Raw genomic sequence first — 14,887 nt, 5'->3', positions numbered from 1 at the left:
GACTGACTTTAGCTAGAACAGTGACCGGAAGTATGGGCAGAATAATCCCATGGTCACTGTGGACTAGGGTAGTCTACCCCGATGTCCAAGTCAGGATGTCATTTATTTGTTCATGTTTTCTAATCTATCTGTTTTTATAATGTTCAAAAACAAAATGTTGTTGTATACCCTGTTGGTGTACCTTGTTATTTAATATATGCGAATGTATGCTTTGCCTTTGAAAAAGGGGAAGATGTGATGAGAGCAGGATGTGATGTCACTAGCATGTGGGCGGGGCTTAGGTCCGGTGTCTGTGTCGCAGTTAGTTTAGTACAATCAACCTGTCTGGATGTGTATTGCTATGCTCTGTAATAAAATAGAGTTGTACCATCATTGCTGTGTCCTGCATATGTCCTGCATCTCATGACAGTTTCTTTTTTTTTTCATTAGAGAAACTTTTTTTTGTGTTGGTTTTGGAAAAATGCGACTGATAATAAAAAAAAATTAAATTTTTTTTTTTAATTGTTCCGAAAGTGAATGTACATTTCTAGTAAATAATTAATCTTAAAATCTCAGTACTGATACCTTTTGCAAATGAGTCTGACTCGCCGGTTCCTAGCAGCTTTCTCGTGCTCTGAGGAAGACCAAATACCATGGAGGGCAAATGATAAAGTAAAATCATTTTAAGAAGAGACGTCCGACACCTGCAAAACAATAATTTAGGAAAGGAATTTAGTATGGTAAAAACTGAAGGTGCTTTATCTGATTTTATCCTGGAGTATAAAAATAGTCAGATATATCAGTCAGTAACTAAGCATTGCCCAATGAATATTTAATTTAAAGTGGAAGTCTACTTCAATTTTTTTGTTTAAAAATATAAATAATCCCTTTATTACCCTTTCCTCAGTTTTGCACAGCCAACATGGTTATATTAATATACTTTTTACCTCTGTGATTACCTTGTATCTTGGTTCGTTCATTCGTCCATTCGATGAGGACCACTTTGTTTTCATGAAATGCTATGTAACGTTCTGTCTATGTGTGTTCATATGACTTATGAGGCCAATCCTTGCATGGAAGGTCGGATGACAGATAGGACCTTGTATCTAAGCCTTTGCAGACAGCCCCCTTATCTCAGGGCTATTTATATATTATCTCTTGACTAGCATTTTAGCCAAGTAGTGCTGCGTACTGCATAACTCCACAGGAGTGAGCACAGTATTATCTATAGGTCAAACATGAATTAGCAGTAACTTGTTGTGAAAAGTTAATAAAAATGCATGTGATAAGTCCCAGACAGTGCGGCTGTCTGTAGTGGTTTCGAAACAGGCAGATATTTATAGGTTACATGTTATAACAATGTTGTTTGTGCAAAGCTGGGAAATGGGTAATAAAGGCGTTATCTATCTTTTTAAACAATAACAATTTTGGTGTAGACTGTCCCTTTAAAAGGAGCTGTGATAAAGCTATCCATTCTGCTTTGTGTTCATAGTCTTGGTGCTAAAAATATAGTCAATCAGAAGTAGCTATGCAAGATTTGTACATCTTTTTTTTTTTTTTTGCAAAGAGGAGCCTATAAGCAAGAGTTGAAGTGACTGAGGACCAGGGTCTGCTCCAAGGGGGGGCATTGGGGGGCAATGCCCACCCAAATCGAATGCTGTGCCCCCTCAAAAAATGGAAAATGTTTTAAATTTTAATATTTATGTGTGAAACTAAAATTAATTCAAAATGCTATGCTGCCAATAACAGTTAGTGAACCCAGCAGAGGGCGCCAAGAGCTGGAGCTGGATCTGCCTGGCGTGGCTGGAACTGCATGAGGGAAAATGTTGTAAATGCAATTTAATGCGGCTACCTGTAGTACTAGTGCGCACAGCGATAATCGAATGATTACAATTTAGCTATGTGGGCGTGGGGCTTTCTGTGCACAGATAGGCTGAGCGCAAGCAAATGGCTCTTGCGCTTAGCCTATCTGTGCACAGTGTTTGAAGACAGTCTGAGCGGGATATTGGGAGGTGGATCAGGATGTGGCGCCCGTGACTGAGAAACTCTAAGGGGCCCATTTATCAAGCTCCGGATTGAGCTTCCGAGTTTCTGGCGAGCCTGCAGGCTTGCCAGAAACACCAGTTATGAAGCAGCGGTCTAAAGACCGCTGCTCCATAACCTGCCCGCCTGCTCATAGCAGGGGGACAGACATTGCCGCAATTCAACCCGATCGAGTACGATTGGGTTGATTGACACCCCCCTGGATTGGCCACGAATCTGCAGGGGGCGGCGTTACACCAGCAGCTCACAAGAGCTGCTGGTGCAATGCTGAATACGGAGAGCGTATTGCTCTCCGCATTCAGCGAAGGTCTGTCGGACCTGATCCGCACTGTTGGATCAGGTCAGACAGACCTTTGTTAAATAGGCCCCACAGTAAACTTAAGTCACGTAAGTTAAGGCCATCCTGCCACCTAGACCACTGGTACTAAAGGTAGGAGGCAAAGCCTGGCAAACTACGGAGACCCAAAGCACTCTGACCAACTGATAAATGTAATTGCATCATGAGTGTCATTGCCTTTCCCCATCTGCTTGGCTTGTGGCCGGGACTATTAGGATCTCTAGTATATTTGCATTAGATGCGTATATTGACCTGTCTCTGTCTGCTGCTGCATATACTACTAGAGATCCTAATAGTCCCGGCCACAAGCATATGGGGAAAGGCAACAACACTCATGAACTTATGAAATTTATATATACTTTTGACACTGCAACTACACATAAGTCAATTATGGATCACACAGATATCTGGCGAGCAGATTAACCCCCTACCTCCTGATAATATCCTCTTTTCAACTCTACACACTATATATATATATGCAAAATGCAGAAGGAGTTGTGTTCACAAGCTCTGACAAGCAGTGCATGCTGTGGGAAGCGGCATGATCTCCTGCTGCTGAATGGCCTCAGAGTGCTGAGAGGGAAATAAGGAGAGCTGTGTTTTTTACAGCATGGTAGCTTTCTTACACTTCCAGATTAGATGAGTTTTCCAGGACAGAAACGACCATCACTTGATTGTTTGATCTTCAGGAGTCAGTAAGTCACTTACTTGTTTGATCTACATCCTGTAACTGTCAGAGTTTTTTTAATTATTATTTAGCAGTTATGAAGCCCTTTCTGTCAGTGAGTTTATAGAGTTTAATTATTATTTTTTCTACAGTATATAGTTTTAATATTAAGATCAAGTCTGTTGATTGAACCTAAATGAATATTGTTTTGTTCCTTTATGTGTGTCTACACTGACTGCAACCAACTGCACCTATGTTATGCCCCTCACACACATTTTATATACACAGTTACATATTAAAACAAGTGCATGTATGTATGTATGTATGTGTATATATATATATATATATATATATATATATATATATACATACACACAGATACATATTAAAACAAGTGTGTGTGTATATGTGTATATATATATATATATATATATATATATATATATATATATATATATATATATATATATATATATATATATATATATAGTCCAGAATATAAAACAGCACTCATTGGATATGTAGTAAAACTTAAAGGGACACTGTACCCAAAAAAAATATTTTGTAATTCAGAAAGAGCATGCAATTTTAAGCAACTTTCTAATTTACTCCTATTATCAATTTTTCTTCGTTCTCTTGCTATCATTATTTGAAAAAAAAGACATCTAAGCTTTTTTTTTGGTTTCAGTACTCTGGACAGCACTTTTTTATTGGTGAATGAATTTATCCACCAATCAGCAAGGACAACCCAGGTTGTTCACCAAAAATGGGCCGGCATCTAAACTTACATTTTTGCATTTCAAATAAAGATACCAAGAGAAAGAAGAAAATTTGATAATAGGAGTAAATTAGAAAGTTGTTTAAAATTTCATGCTCAATCTGAATCACAAAATAATTTTTTTGGGTACAGTGTCCCTTTAACTTTTATTGTAGAGTTTCAAAAGGTAAAAAGTCCCATGACGTTTCAGTGCCTGACTGGCACCTTTATCAAATGGATCAGTGGTTCATCAGGCAGACGGAATAACCTGACATCTGGAAAACTGGATGTCAGGTTATTCCGTCTGCCTGATGAACCACTGATCCATTTGATAAAGGTGCCAGTCAGGCACTGAAACGTCATGGGACTTTTTACCTTTTGAAACTCTACAATAAAAGTTAAGTTTTACTACATATCCAATGAGTGCTGTCTTATATGCAGGACTATATATATATATATATAGCAAATAGAAAAACGGGATGCAGACGTCTTTGTTCCAAATTCCAATACTTGCTTTTATTGCAAAATAAAAATATCCATGTAGTACATGATCAAAGGATAATCACACAAATCCAGCATATGCTTGTGGAAAAACTGCTGCTGACATGTTTCGCCACTCACGGCGTAATCATAGCTACAGATAAAATCCCAGCATACCTATTTAAGGCAGCTGGAAAAACCCAATAGGTTAAAACTTAATTAACAAGGCATGCTGGCTAAAGGTACTTAACCCTATGTTCACTGGAAACATTTAAACTATTAAGGATTCAATCTCTCTTTATTATACTAAGTAACTTGCAGGCCCATTTATCAAAGGGCTTGCGGACCTGATCCGACACTGCGGATCAGGTCCGCAAGACCTCGCTAAATGCGGAGAGCAATACGCTCTCCGCATTTAACATTGCACCAGCAGCTCACAAGAGCTGCTGGTGCAACGCCGCCCCCTGCTGACTCGCGGCCAATCGGCCGCCAGCAGGGAGCTGTCAATCAACCCGATCATATTCGATCGGGTTGATTTCCGGCGATTCCTGTCCGCCTGCTCAGAGCAGGCAGACAGGGTTATGGAGCAGCGGTCTTTAGACCGCTACTTCATAAGTTGTGTTTCTGGCGAGTCTGAAGACTCGCCAGAAACACGGCCCTTCAAGCTCCGTACGGAGCTTGATAAATGGGCCTGTCATTGTCTACAAAATAGGTAAATTTAATTGTATGCAAAACCACTTCAATCCCTTGAGAAGTTATTAATTGAAGTGCATACGTACAAAAATAGGCGATATTTGCGCCAAGTATAAGAGTGCATATAATTCATAGTCTTCAGTGAACATGAATAGAATTTTAACCCCTGATTAAGCAAAAAAGGAAAATTATAATAATAACTAATAACAACAATTTCTTGTCCTCATATATTGGGAATGGCTATTTAATTTTACAACATTTATCTATGTCTTCTTAGACCTTTGCAAATTTGCACAAGAGTTATATGTGTTATTCATAAGAGACGGCAAAGAACAAAAAATTGTTGCTGTTTTTTAAATTTCAAGTGACAGTGTTGAAAATAAAATTAATTTGATGATACTAACTAAGCTGAAATGTGTATCAAATTATATTACACATTAGATGTAATGATAAAAGGAGTATAAACATGGTGTGTGCAAAAGTACAGAAAATACACCAAGGTATCCAATATCTGATTTATAATAGCTGGTCAATTCTGCAAAAGAGGGAAATGCACAAATACGAATTAATTTCCAGAAGTTGATTAAATCAAACTCGGAATTCAGACCCGAGGGTACTCGGGTCTGAAGTTTAAAAATCCAGTACATCTCCCTCTTCTGCAGCAGTTGATCCCGGTCTCCTCCCCTAGGAGGACAATATACTCTTTCTATAGCTTGCCATCTTAGGATTTTGATATCCTTATTGTGGCTTCGTGAAAAGTGTCTAACCAAAGGTGTACTGGCCTCTCCTTCTTGAATGGTAGACAAGTGATTTCGAATGCAAACTTTTACTTCATTTGTGGTTAAACCTACGTATTGTAAATGGCAGGAGATGCAAGTGAGTACATATACTACATAGGTGGAGGTGCATTTCAGGCAACTGGTGATCGGAAAAGTCTCACCAGTAACTTCTGATTTAAAAATGTTAGATACTAGGATGTACTCACACACCCGACATTTTTGTCTGCATTTGAACAGACCTTTGTGGACCAACCACGAACTTGTGGGTCTGTGTAACTCAGGCAAAGATGAAGGTGATAATGTGTTGGCTAAAGTTTTAGCCCTTCTGTAGGAACATCGTATGCCAGTTCTGACGCACTCCTCCAATTTGTCATCTGCTGAAAGGAATCCAAAATGTTTTTTAATGATCTTACATATTTCAGTATATTGTGGACTGAAATCAGTGACAAAAGTTACACCTTGGAAGTTTGTTTCAGCGCTGGCATTAACCCTAGAACGTTCCTGAATCAAGTTTTTCCTGTCAACCTTCTGCACCTCTTTTTGTGCTCTGTGGATGACTGAAGTGGAATAACCACGTTGCCTTAAACGATCGCTAAGTGCTATCGATTGTTCCTGATAAGTATGATCCTCAGTACAATTGCGTTTAACCCTGATGAATTGTCCCTTTGCGACGGCAAAGGGAACATGCCGGGGATGACAACTGTTAGCATGTAACAGTGCATTTCCAGCTGTGGGCTTACGATAAATACTACAAATGATCTTACCATCACTTGTACCTTGTAAGGTGATGTCCAAAAAGTTAATAATGTTGTCATTAAGTTCAAAAGTAAATTTGATGCCAACATCATTAATGTTTAAGGAGGCCACAAAGTCAGAGAAGTCTGAGTCCCCTCCCATCCAGATGAGAAGGAAATCGTCAATATACCGTCCATAATACTGGATCATGTGCCTGTGGGAGTTACTATCTCTATAGATGTGGGACAGCTCCCACCAACCCATAAAAAGGTTGGCATAGGAGGGGGCAAACTTGGCCCCCATAGCTGTCCCACATCTCTGGAGATAGAACTCCCCCTCAAACTTGAAATAATTGTGCGTGAGGAGAAAGCTCAGCACCCTCAGAATGTACTTCTGAAAATCCTCACTAAAGTCTGAATAATTCTTGAGAAAGAATGACACAGCCTCCAGACCTTTCTTGTGTGGTATAGAAGAATAAAGTGCGACTACATCAATAGTCGCCCACCGGTATAGACCAAAATTCCAATCCATAGGTTCCAGATGTTCAATTATATATATATATATATATATATATATATATATATATATATATATATACACACACACAAACACACACTTGTTTTAATATGTATATGTGTGTGTGTATATATATATATATATATATATATATATATATATACAGTATATATATATATATATATATATATATATATATATATATATATATATATATATATATATATATATATATATACACACATACATACATAGACTTGTTTCCATATTTCCATATAGAAAAAAGAGTTAGTGTATATGTAATTATTCACTAATCACTATTAGAACAAACTTTCATTCTCAACAACCACATTAGTACTATGTATCAGATTACAATTCAAACTTGTTATATATATTAGATCTATCCTCACTGATACTGACTGTCATATTTGTTTGTCTCTAATTGTCAAAAATTGTTCAGATGCTTATAGGTATTTGAACATAATTCCAGGTTATCTTACCCTACAACTTTGTAAATACCTGAACTGGTGTGAGATAGAAAGCTCTTTAACTCATTCGGTACTGCTTGAATGGGAAAACTCGTTAGGTTTGTTTATAGGGATAGATACAAGGTGTACCTGATATATATACTATTACTATCTTTGCTCTGACTTACTATTGTGCTGGCTTATCTCAAATCGTTCAGATATACTAGAGATACTGGAATTTGTTGTCTTATCCTACAACCTAATGTGTACCCTAACCCTCATGTTAGTTCACAATGCAGATTATGAAAGATAGACAATGCTCAGCAGACATCCAGTCTTAAAACAGATACAGTACGGATACACCCCTTCAATAGCTAGACATATGTTACATTCAAACTGCTTTGCCCATTTTTTTATATATATCAATTGTAAAACTTATACATCATACGGGTCAAACTGTCAGTGCAGTTTGTGACAAACCAGCCTATTTAGAACAGACATCCTATGCTAGGAATCATATGTTTCATACAATTTTCTGTGACTGTTCTCAAATAAATTGTATATCAAATGACATCTCAGATATATACATATAGACTGGGAATCAAACTAAGGCTATTCTATGCTATAATGATATATATGCTTGGCTCATAAAACCTAAGTCTGGTTCAGATGAAAAATATAAACATTTTATGAATATTTTATGAACATAACGAATTTACACTATTATAACCTTTATTGTTAAATTCATTTTGCCAAACATTGATTACATCATATTCTGAATTTAAACCTACAGGTATTCTGTTTTTTAACTTGTGAATCCAGAATACCTCTCTCAGTGCCAAATTCTTTTCTCGATTTTGCCTTTTTTTGTCCCTTTGTGCTTTTTCTATTATTGTCCATTTCAAGGAAATAGGATCCTTGGAGTAGACAGGTTTACAATGTTGTGTGTGTCCATTGTCTGTTCCTTTTTAGGACATTTTGACCTTACTACTGATTATTCACATCTTTCTACAGACTTTGAGACTAATGAGACCTTCCGAAAGTTACCAATCCACCATTTAACCTTTCAATTATTGTTTAGGCAGTTCAGGGCCCTTCCTTTCAGCCACTGCATGCTGTTGTCATCATTTAGTTGGCATCTTCCTTGACAAAAAGATAATCAGAACTCCATATTTTGTCTTGTAAATCTCCTTTTTTGACAAAACTGTAGTCTACCTCATTACTTGTCAGGTCAATCTAAACAAGTGCTGAGTGTCTGTTTGGGTATCTGTGTCTGAGTGTATTTGTATGTTTTTTTGCGTGTCTGCTAGTGTCTATATGTGAATCCTTATGTGTGATAGTGTGTTTCAGTGTATGAGTGTGTCTGTGTGTTTCTGTGTTTGATTGTTACTACCTTTACAACATTTCCAAGTTTGACTACACTTAAGAATAAAGTGCATATACGTTTTAGTCACTTGGTCAAAAATTGCACATGTCAAAGGGGGGGGGCCCAAAATTTCTAATGCAGCCCTGCTTTTAAAGTGAATGTAAATTTTGATGCTAATGTGCCCGGTTTTTAAAAACTTGATTAAGAACAGGGGCACTTTTATTCATCAAAATTTACATTTCACTCCTGTTGTGAAAAAAAACTTACCTTTTAATCTTCACAGCAGCTCCAGCTTCCTCCGGTCATTGCAAAGCCTCTTCCTGGGTCTAAAATGTGGAATCCGGCTTCCTCCAATCACAGTGTTGAATCAGACACTGATTCCCCCGAGGGGAAACCGTGATTGGAGGATGACCTATCCATTATTTCTGACATCAGAAATGGCTTTCAACAACCGGAAAAAGCTGGAGCTGCTGTGAAGATTAAAAGGTAAGTTTTTTTTTTCACAACAGGAGTGAAATGTAAATTTTGATGAATTAAAGTGCCCCTGTGTTTAATCAAATTTTTTAAAAACAGGCACTTTAGCATCAAAATTGACATTCACTTTAAGTATAAATTTCTTGCTTTTTTTGCACATATACGCTTTGCATAGTTAATACAATTTATTCCTTTGAAATTTACATACAAATTTTACGTTTTTAATAAACTATAATTTCTCTTGTAAGGTGTATCCAGTCCACGGATCATCCATTACTTGTGGGATATTCTCATTCCCAACAGGAAGTTGCAAGAGGACACCCACAGCAGAGCTGTAATATAGCTCCTCCCCTAACTGTCATAGCCAGTCATTCTCTTGCAACTCTCAACTAGAAAGGACGTTGTAGGAGAGAGTGGTTAAATATAGCTAGTTTATTTTCTTCAATCAAAAGTTTGTTATTTTTAAATAGTACCGGAGTTGTGCTATTTTATCTCAGGCAGTAAATAGAAGAAGAATCTGCCTGAGGTTTCTATGATCTTAGCAGGTTGTAACTAAGATCGATTGCTGTTCTCACATATGTCTGAGGGGATTACACAGATGAGGTAACTTCAGCGAGAGAATGGCGTGCAGTTTATTCTGCTATCAGGTATGTGCAGTTATGATTTTTTCTAGAGATGGAAAACACTAGAAAATGCTGCTGATACCGGATTAATGTAAGTTAAGCCTGAATACAGTGATTTAATAACGACTGGTATCATGCTTACTCCCAGGGGTAATACCCTTATGATATTGCAATATAAAACGTTTGCTGGCATGTTTAATCGTTTTTATATATGCTTTGGTGAAAAAACTTTATTGGGGCCTAGTTTTTTCCACATGGCTGGCTTAAATTTTGACTAGAAACCTGAGGCTTTCCACTGTTGTAGTATAAAAAGTTACAGTTGGTGCACTTAAAATTACAAACTGTGACATCCAGCTTCCCTCAAAGGCCCTCTGAATGCTATAGGACATCTCTAAAGGGCCCAAAGGCTTTCCAAAGTCGTTTATTGGGGAAGGTAGGGCCACAGCTTGCTGTGGCAGTTGATTGTGACTGTTAAAAAACGTCTATTTCGTTTTTTTGATCTGTTTTTTGAACTAAGGGGTTAATCATCCATTTGCAAGTGGGTGCAATGCTCTGTTAGCCTATTATACACACTGTAAAAATTTCGTTTGATTTACTGCATTTTTTCACTGTTTTTCAAATTCTGACAAAATTTGTTTCTCTTAAAGGCGCAGTACCGTTTTTTATATTTGCTTGTTAACTTGATTTAAAGTGTTTTCCAAGCTTGCTAGTCTCATTGCTATTCTGTATAAACATGTCTGACATAGAATAAACTCCTTGTTTATTATGTTTAAAAGCCATGGTGGAACCCCCTCTTAGAATGTGTACCAAATGTACTGATTTCATTTTATGCAATAAAGATCATTTTCTGTCTTTAAAAAATGTATCACCAGAGGAATCTGACGAGGGGGAAGTTATGCCGACTAACTTTCCCCACGTGTCAGACCCTTTGACTCCCGCTTAAGGGACTCACGCTCAAATGGCGCCAAGTACATCTAGGGCGTCCATAGCGTTTACTTTACAAGACATGGCGGCAGTCATGGATAATACACTGTCAGCGGTATTAGCCAGACTACCTGAACTTAGAGGTAAGCGAGATAGCTCTGGGGTGAGACAAAATGCAGAGCATACTGACGCTTTAAGAACCATGTCTGATACTGCCTCACAATATGCAGAAGCTGAGGAAAGAGAGCTTCAGTCAGTGGGTGATGTTAATGACTCAGGAAAGATACCTGATTCTAATATTTCTGCATTTAAATTTAAGCTTGAACACCTCCGCGTGTTGCTTAGGGAGGTTTTAGCTGCTCTGAATGACTGTGATACCATTGCAGTGCCAGAGAAATTGTGTAGACTGGATAAATAGTGAATGATAGAAGGGAAAGAGCGCAGACTCAAGTGCAATATTTAAAGTTTTTATTCAAGCAACAGACGAATAACAAATTGAACACTCACAAGATAGTGCATAAATTTATGCATATAATAGCCGATTGCTAGGTCCCAAAAACCGATCCTTATGGCAGTGTTTCCAAGGATGTATCACAGGTCAGTTCACGTTGCCGGCTTTGCAAACGAACACACCCGCTCTGCAGTCGCGGGGCTGATGACGTTTCCTGTAGCCGTCTCAAGGAGTGCTGGATCACTGACAACTCCTGGACTACGGATCCCGCCAGGGGTCAAAAGAGCTAACGGACTATATATATATGATCTTTTCCTGGACTGAAGTTTTTTAATTATTTATACTATTGTTATTTTTTTATGTACTAGGGTATGTATATTATGTCATTTAGTACTTTTGATATTCAGGCTTGATTTTTATCCTTATTTTATTCTAAGTTAGCGCCCGGTTGTGTGTCACTCTGTTGCACACATATCCTGTTCTGAGACTGGATAAATACTATGCAGTGCCGGTGTGTACTGATGTTTTTCCAAATACCTAAAAGGTTTACAGAAATTATTAATAAGGAATGGGATAGACCAGGTGTGCCATTCTCTTCCCCTCCTATTTTTAGAAAAATGTTTCCAATAGACGCCACCACACGGGACTTATGGCAGACAGTCCCTAAGGTGGAGGGAGCGGTTTCTACTCTAGTAAAGCGTTCTACTATCCCTGTCGAGGACAGTTGTGCTTTTTTTTTTTTTTTTTTTTTAGATCCAATGGATAAAAAATTAGAGGTTACCTTAAGAAAATATTTATTCAACAAGGTTTTATCCTACAGCCCCTTGCATGCATTGCCCCTGTCACTGCTGCTGCGGCGTACTGGTTTGAGTCTCTGGAAGAGGCTTTACAGGTATCGACTCCATTGGATGACATACTTGGCAAACTTAGAGCACTTAAGCTAGCCAATTCTTTTATTCTGATGCCATTGTTCATTTGACTAAACTAACGGCTAAGAATTCTGGTTTTGCTATACATGCGCGCAGAGCGCTATGGCTTAGATCATGGTCAGCTGACGTGACTTCAAAATCTAAGCTACTTAACATTCCCTTCAAGGGGCAGACCATATTCGGGCCTGGTTTGAAGGAGATTATTGCTGATATCACTGGAGGAAAAGGTCATGCCCTTCCTCAGGACAGGTCCAAATCTAGGGCCAATCAGTCTAATTTTCGTGCTTTTCGAAACTTCAAGGCAGGTGCGGCATCAACGTCCTCTAATGCTAAACAAGAGGGAACTTTTGCTCAATCCAAGACGGTCTGGAGACCAATCCAGACCTGGAAAAAAGGTAAGCAGGCCAAAAAGACTGCTGCTGCCTCTAAGACAGCATGAAGGAACGGTCCCCTATCCAGTAACGGATCTAGTAGGGGGCAGACTTTCACTCTTCGCCCAGGCGTGGGCAAGAGATGTTCAGGATCCCTGGGCGTTGGAAATTATATCCCAGGGATATCTCCTGGACTTAAAAGCTTCCCCCTAAAAAAGGGAGATTTCACCTTTCACAATTATCTGCAAACCAGATAAAGAGAGAGGCATTCTTACACTGTGTACGAGACCTCCTAGTTATGGGAGTGATCCATCCAGTTCCAAAGAAGGAACAGGGACAGGGTTTTTACTCAAATCTGTTTGTGGTTCCCAAAAAAGAGGGAACCTTCAGACTAATTTTGGATCTAAAGATCTTAAACAAATTCCTCAAAGTTCCATCATTCAAGATGGAAACTATTCGTACCATCCTACTAATGATCCAGGAGGGTCAATATATGACTACAGTGGATCTAAAGGATGCTTATCTTCACATTCCGATACACAAAGATCATCATCGGTTTCTCAGGTTTGCCTTTCTAGACAGGCATTACCAGTTTGTATCTCTTCCCTTTGGATTAGCTACAGCCCCAAGAATCTTTACAAAGGTTCTAGGGTCGCTTCTGGTGGTCCTAAGGCCGCGGGGCATAGCAGTAGCCCCTTATTTAGACGACATCCTGATACAGGCGTCAAACTTCCAAATTGCCATGTCTCATACGGACGTAGTACTGGCATTTCTGAGGTCGCATGGGTGGAAAGTGAACGAGGAAAAGAGTTCTCTATCCCCACTCACAAGAGTTTCCTTTCTAGGGACTCTGATAGATTCTGTAGAAATGAAAATTTACCTGACGGAGTCCAGGTTATCAAAGCTTCTAAATTCCTGCCGGGTTCTTCATTCCATTCTGCGCCCTTTGGTGGCTCAGTGTATGGAAGTAATCGGCTTAATGGTAGCGGCAATGTACATGGACATGGCTTACATCTCAGACCGCTGCAACTATGCATGCTCAGTCAGTGGAACGGGGATTACACAGATTTGTCCCCTCAACTGAATCTGGACCAAGAGACCAGGGATTCTCTTCTCTGGTGGCTATCTCGGGTCCATCTGTCCAAAGGTATGACCTTTCGCAGGCCAGATTGGACAATTGTAACAACAGATGCCAGTCTTCTAGGTTGGGGTGCAATCTGGAATTCCCTGAAGGCTCAGGGATCGTGGACTCAGGAGGAGTCTCTCCTTCCAATAAATATTCTGGAACTAAGAGCGATATTCAATGCTCTTCAGGCTTGGCCTCAGTTAGCAACTCTGAGGTACATCAGATTTCAGTCGGACAACATCACGACTGTAGCTTACATCAACCATCAAGGGGGAACAAGAAGTTCCCTAGCGATGTTAGAAGTTTCAAAAATAATTCGCTGGGCAGAGATTCACTCTTGCCACCTATCAGCTATCCATATCCCAGGTGTAGAGAACTGGGAGGCGGATTTTCTAAGTCGTCAGACTTTTTATCCGGGAGAGTGGGAACTCCATCCGGAGGTTTTTGCACAACTGATTCATCGTTGGGGCAAACCAGAACTGGATCTCATGGCGTCTCGCCAGAACGCCAAGCTTCCATGTTACGGATCCAGGTCCAGGGATCCCAAGGCGACACTGATAGATGCTCTAGCAGCACCCTGGTCTTTCAACCTGGCTTATGTGTTTCCACCGTTTCCTCTGCTCCCTCGACTGATTGCCAAGATCAAGCAGGAGAGAGCGTTGGTGATTCTGATAGCACCTGCGTGGCCACGCAGGACCTGGTATGCAGATCTAGTGGACATGTCATCCTTTCCACCATGGTCTCTACCTCTGAGACAGGACCTTCTACTTCAGGGTCCTTTCAACCATCCAAATCTAATTTCTCTGAGGCTGACTGCCTGGAGATTGAACGCTTGATTTTATCAAAGCGTGGCTTCTCCGAGTCAGTTATTGATACCTTAATACAGGCACGAAAGCCTGTCACCAGGAAAATTTAACATAAGATATAGCGTAAATATCTTTATTGGTGTGAATCCAAGGGTTACTCATGGAGTAAGGTCAGGATTCCCAGGTTATTATCTTTTCTCCAAGAAGGTTTGGAAAAAGGATTGTCAGCTAGTTCCTTAAAGGGACAGATTTCTGCTCTGTCTATTCTTTTGCACAAGCGTCTGGCAGATGTTCCAGACGTTCAGGCATTTTGTCAGGCTTTAGTTAGAATCAAGCCTGTGTTTAAACTGTTGCTCCACCATGG

At 39.3% G+C, this 14,887-nt stretch overlaps 1 protein-coding gene across 1 annotated transcript in view; it reads right to left on the bottom strand.

Annotated features, from left to right (window-relative positions):
• Positions 1-14,887, bottom strand: part of PRRG4 (proline rich and Gla domain 4) — a 96,097-nt gene that overhangs the window by 56,932 nt on the left and 24,278 nt on the right. Inside the window, exon 2 of the mRNA XM_053720407.1 lies at positions 565-683. Coding sequence (XP_053576382.1) covers positions 565-683 — 119 coding nt within the window. The remainder of the gene's footprint in view (positions 1-564; positions 684-14,887) is intronic.

Source organism: Bombina bombina, chromosome 7 (assembly GCF_027579735.1).
Source record: "Bombina bombina isolate aBomBom1 chromosome 7, aBomBom1.pri, whole genome shotgun sequence".
In the NCBI taxonomy this organism is placed as follows: Eukaryota; Metazoa; Chordata; class Amphibia; order Anura; family Bombinatoridae; genus Bombina; species Bombina bombina.
This window is presented reverse-complemented; position numbering and strand designations above follow the sequence as displayed.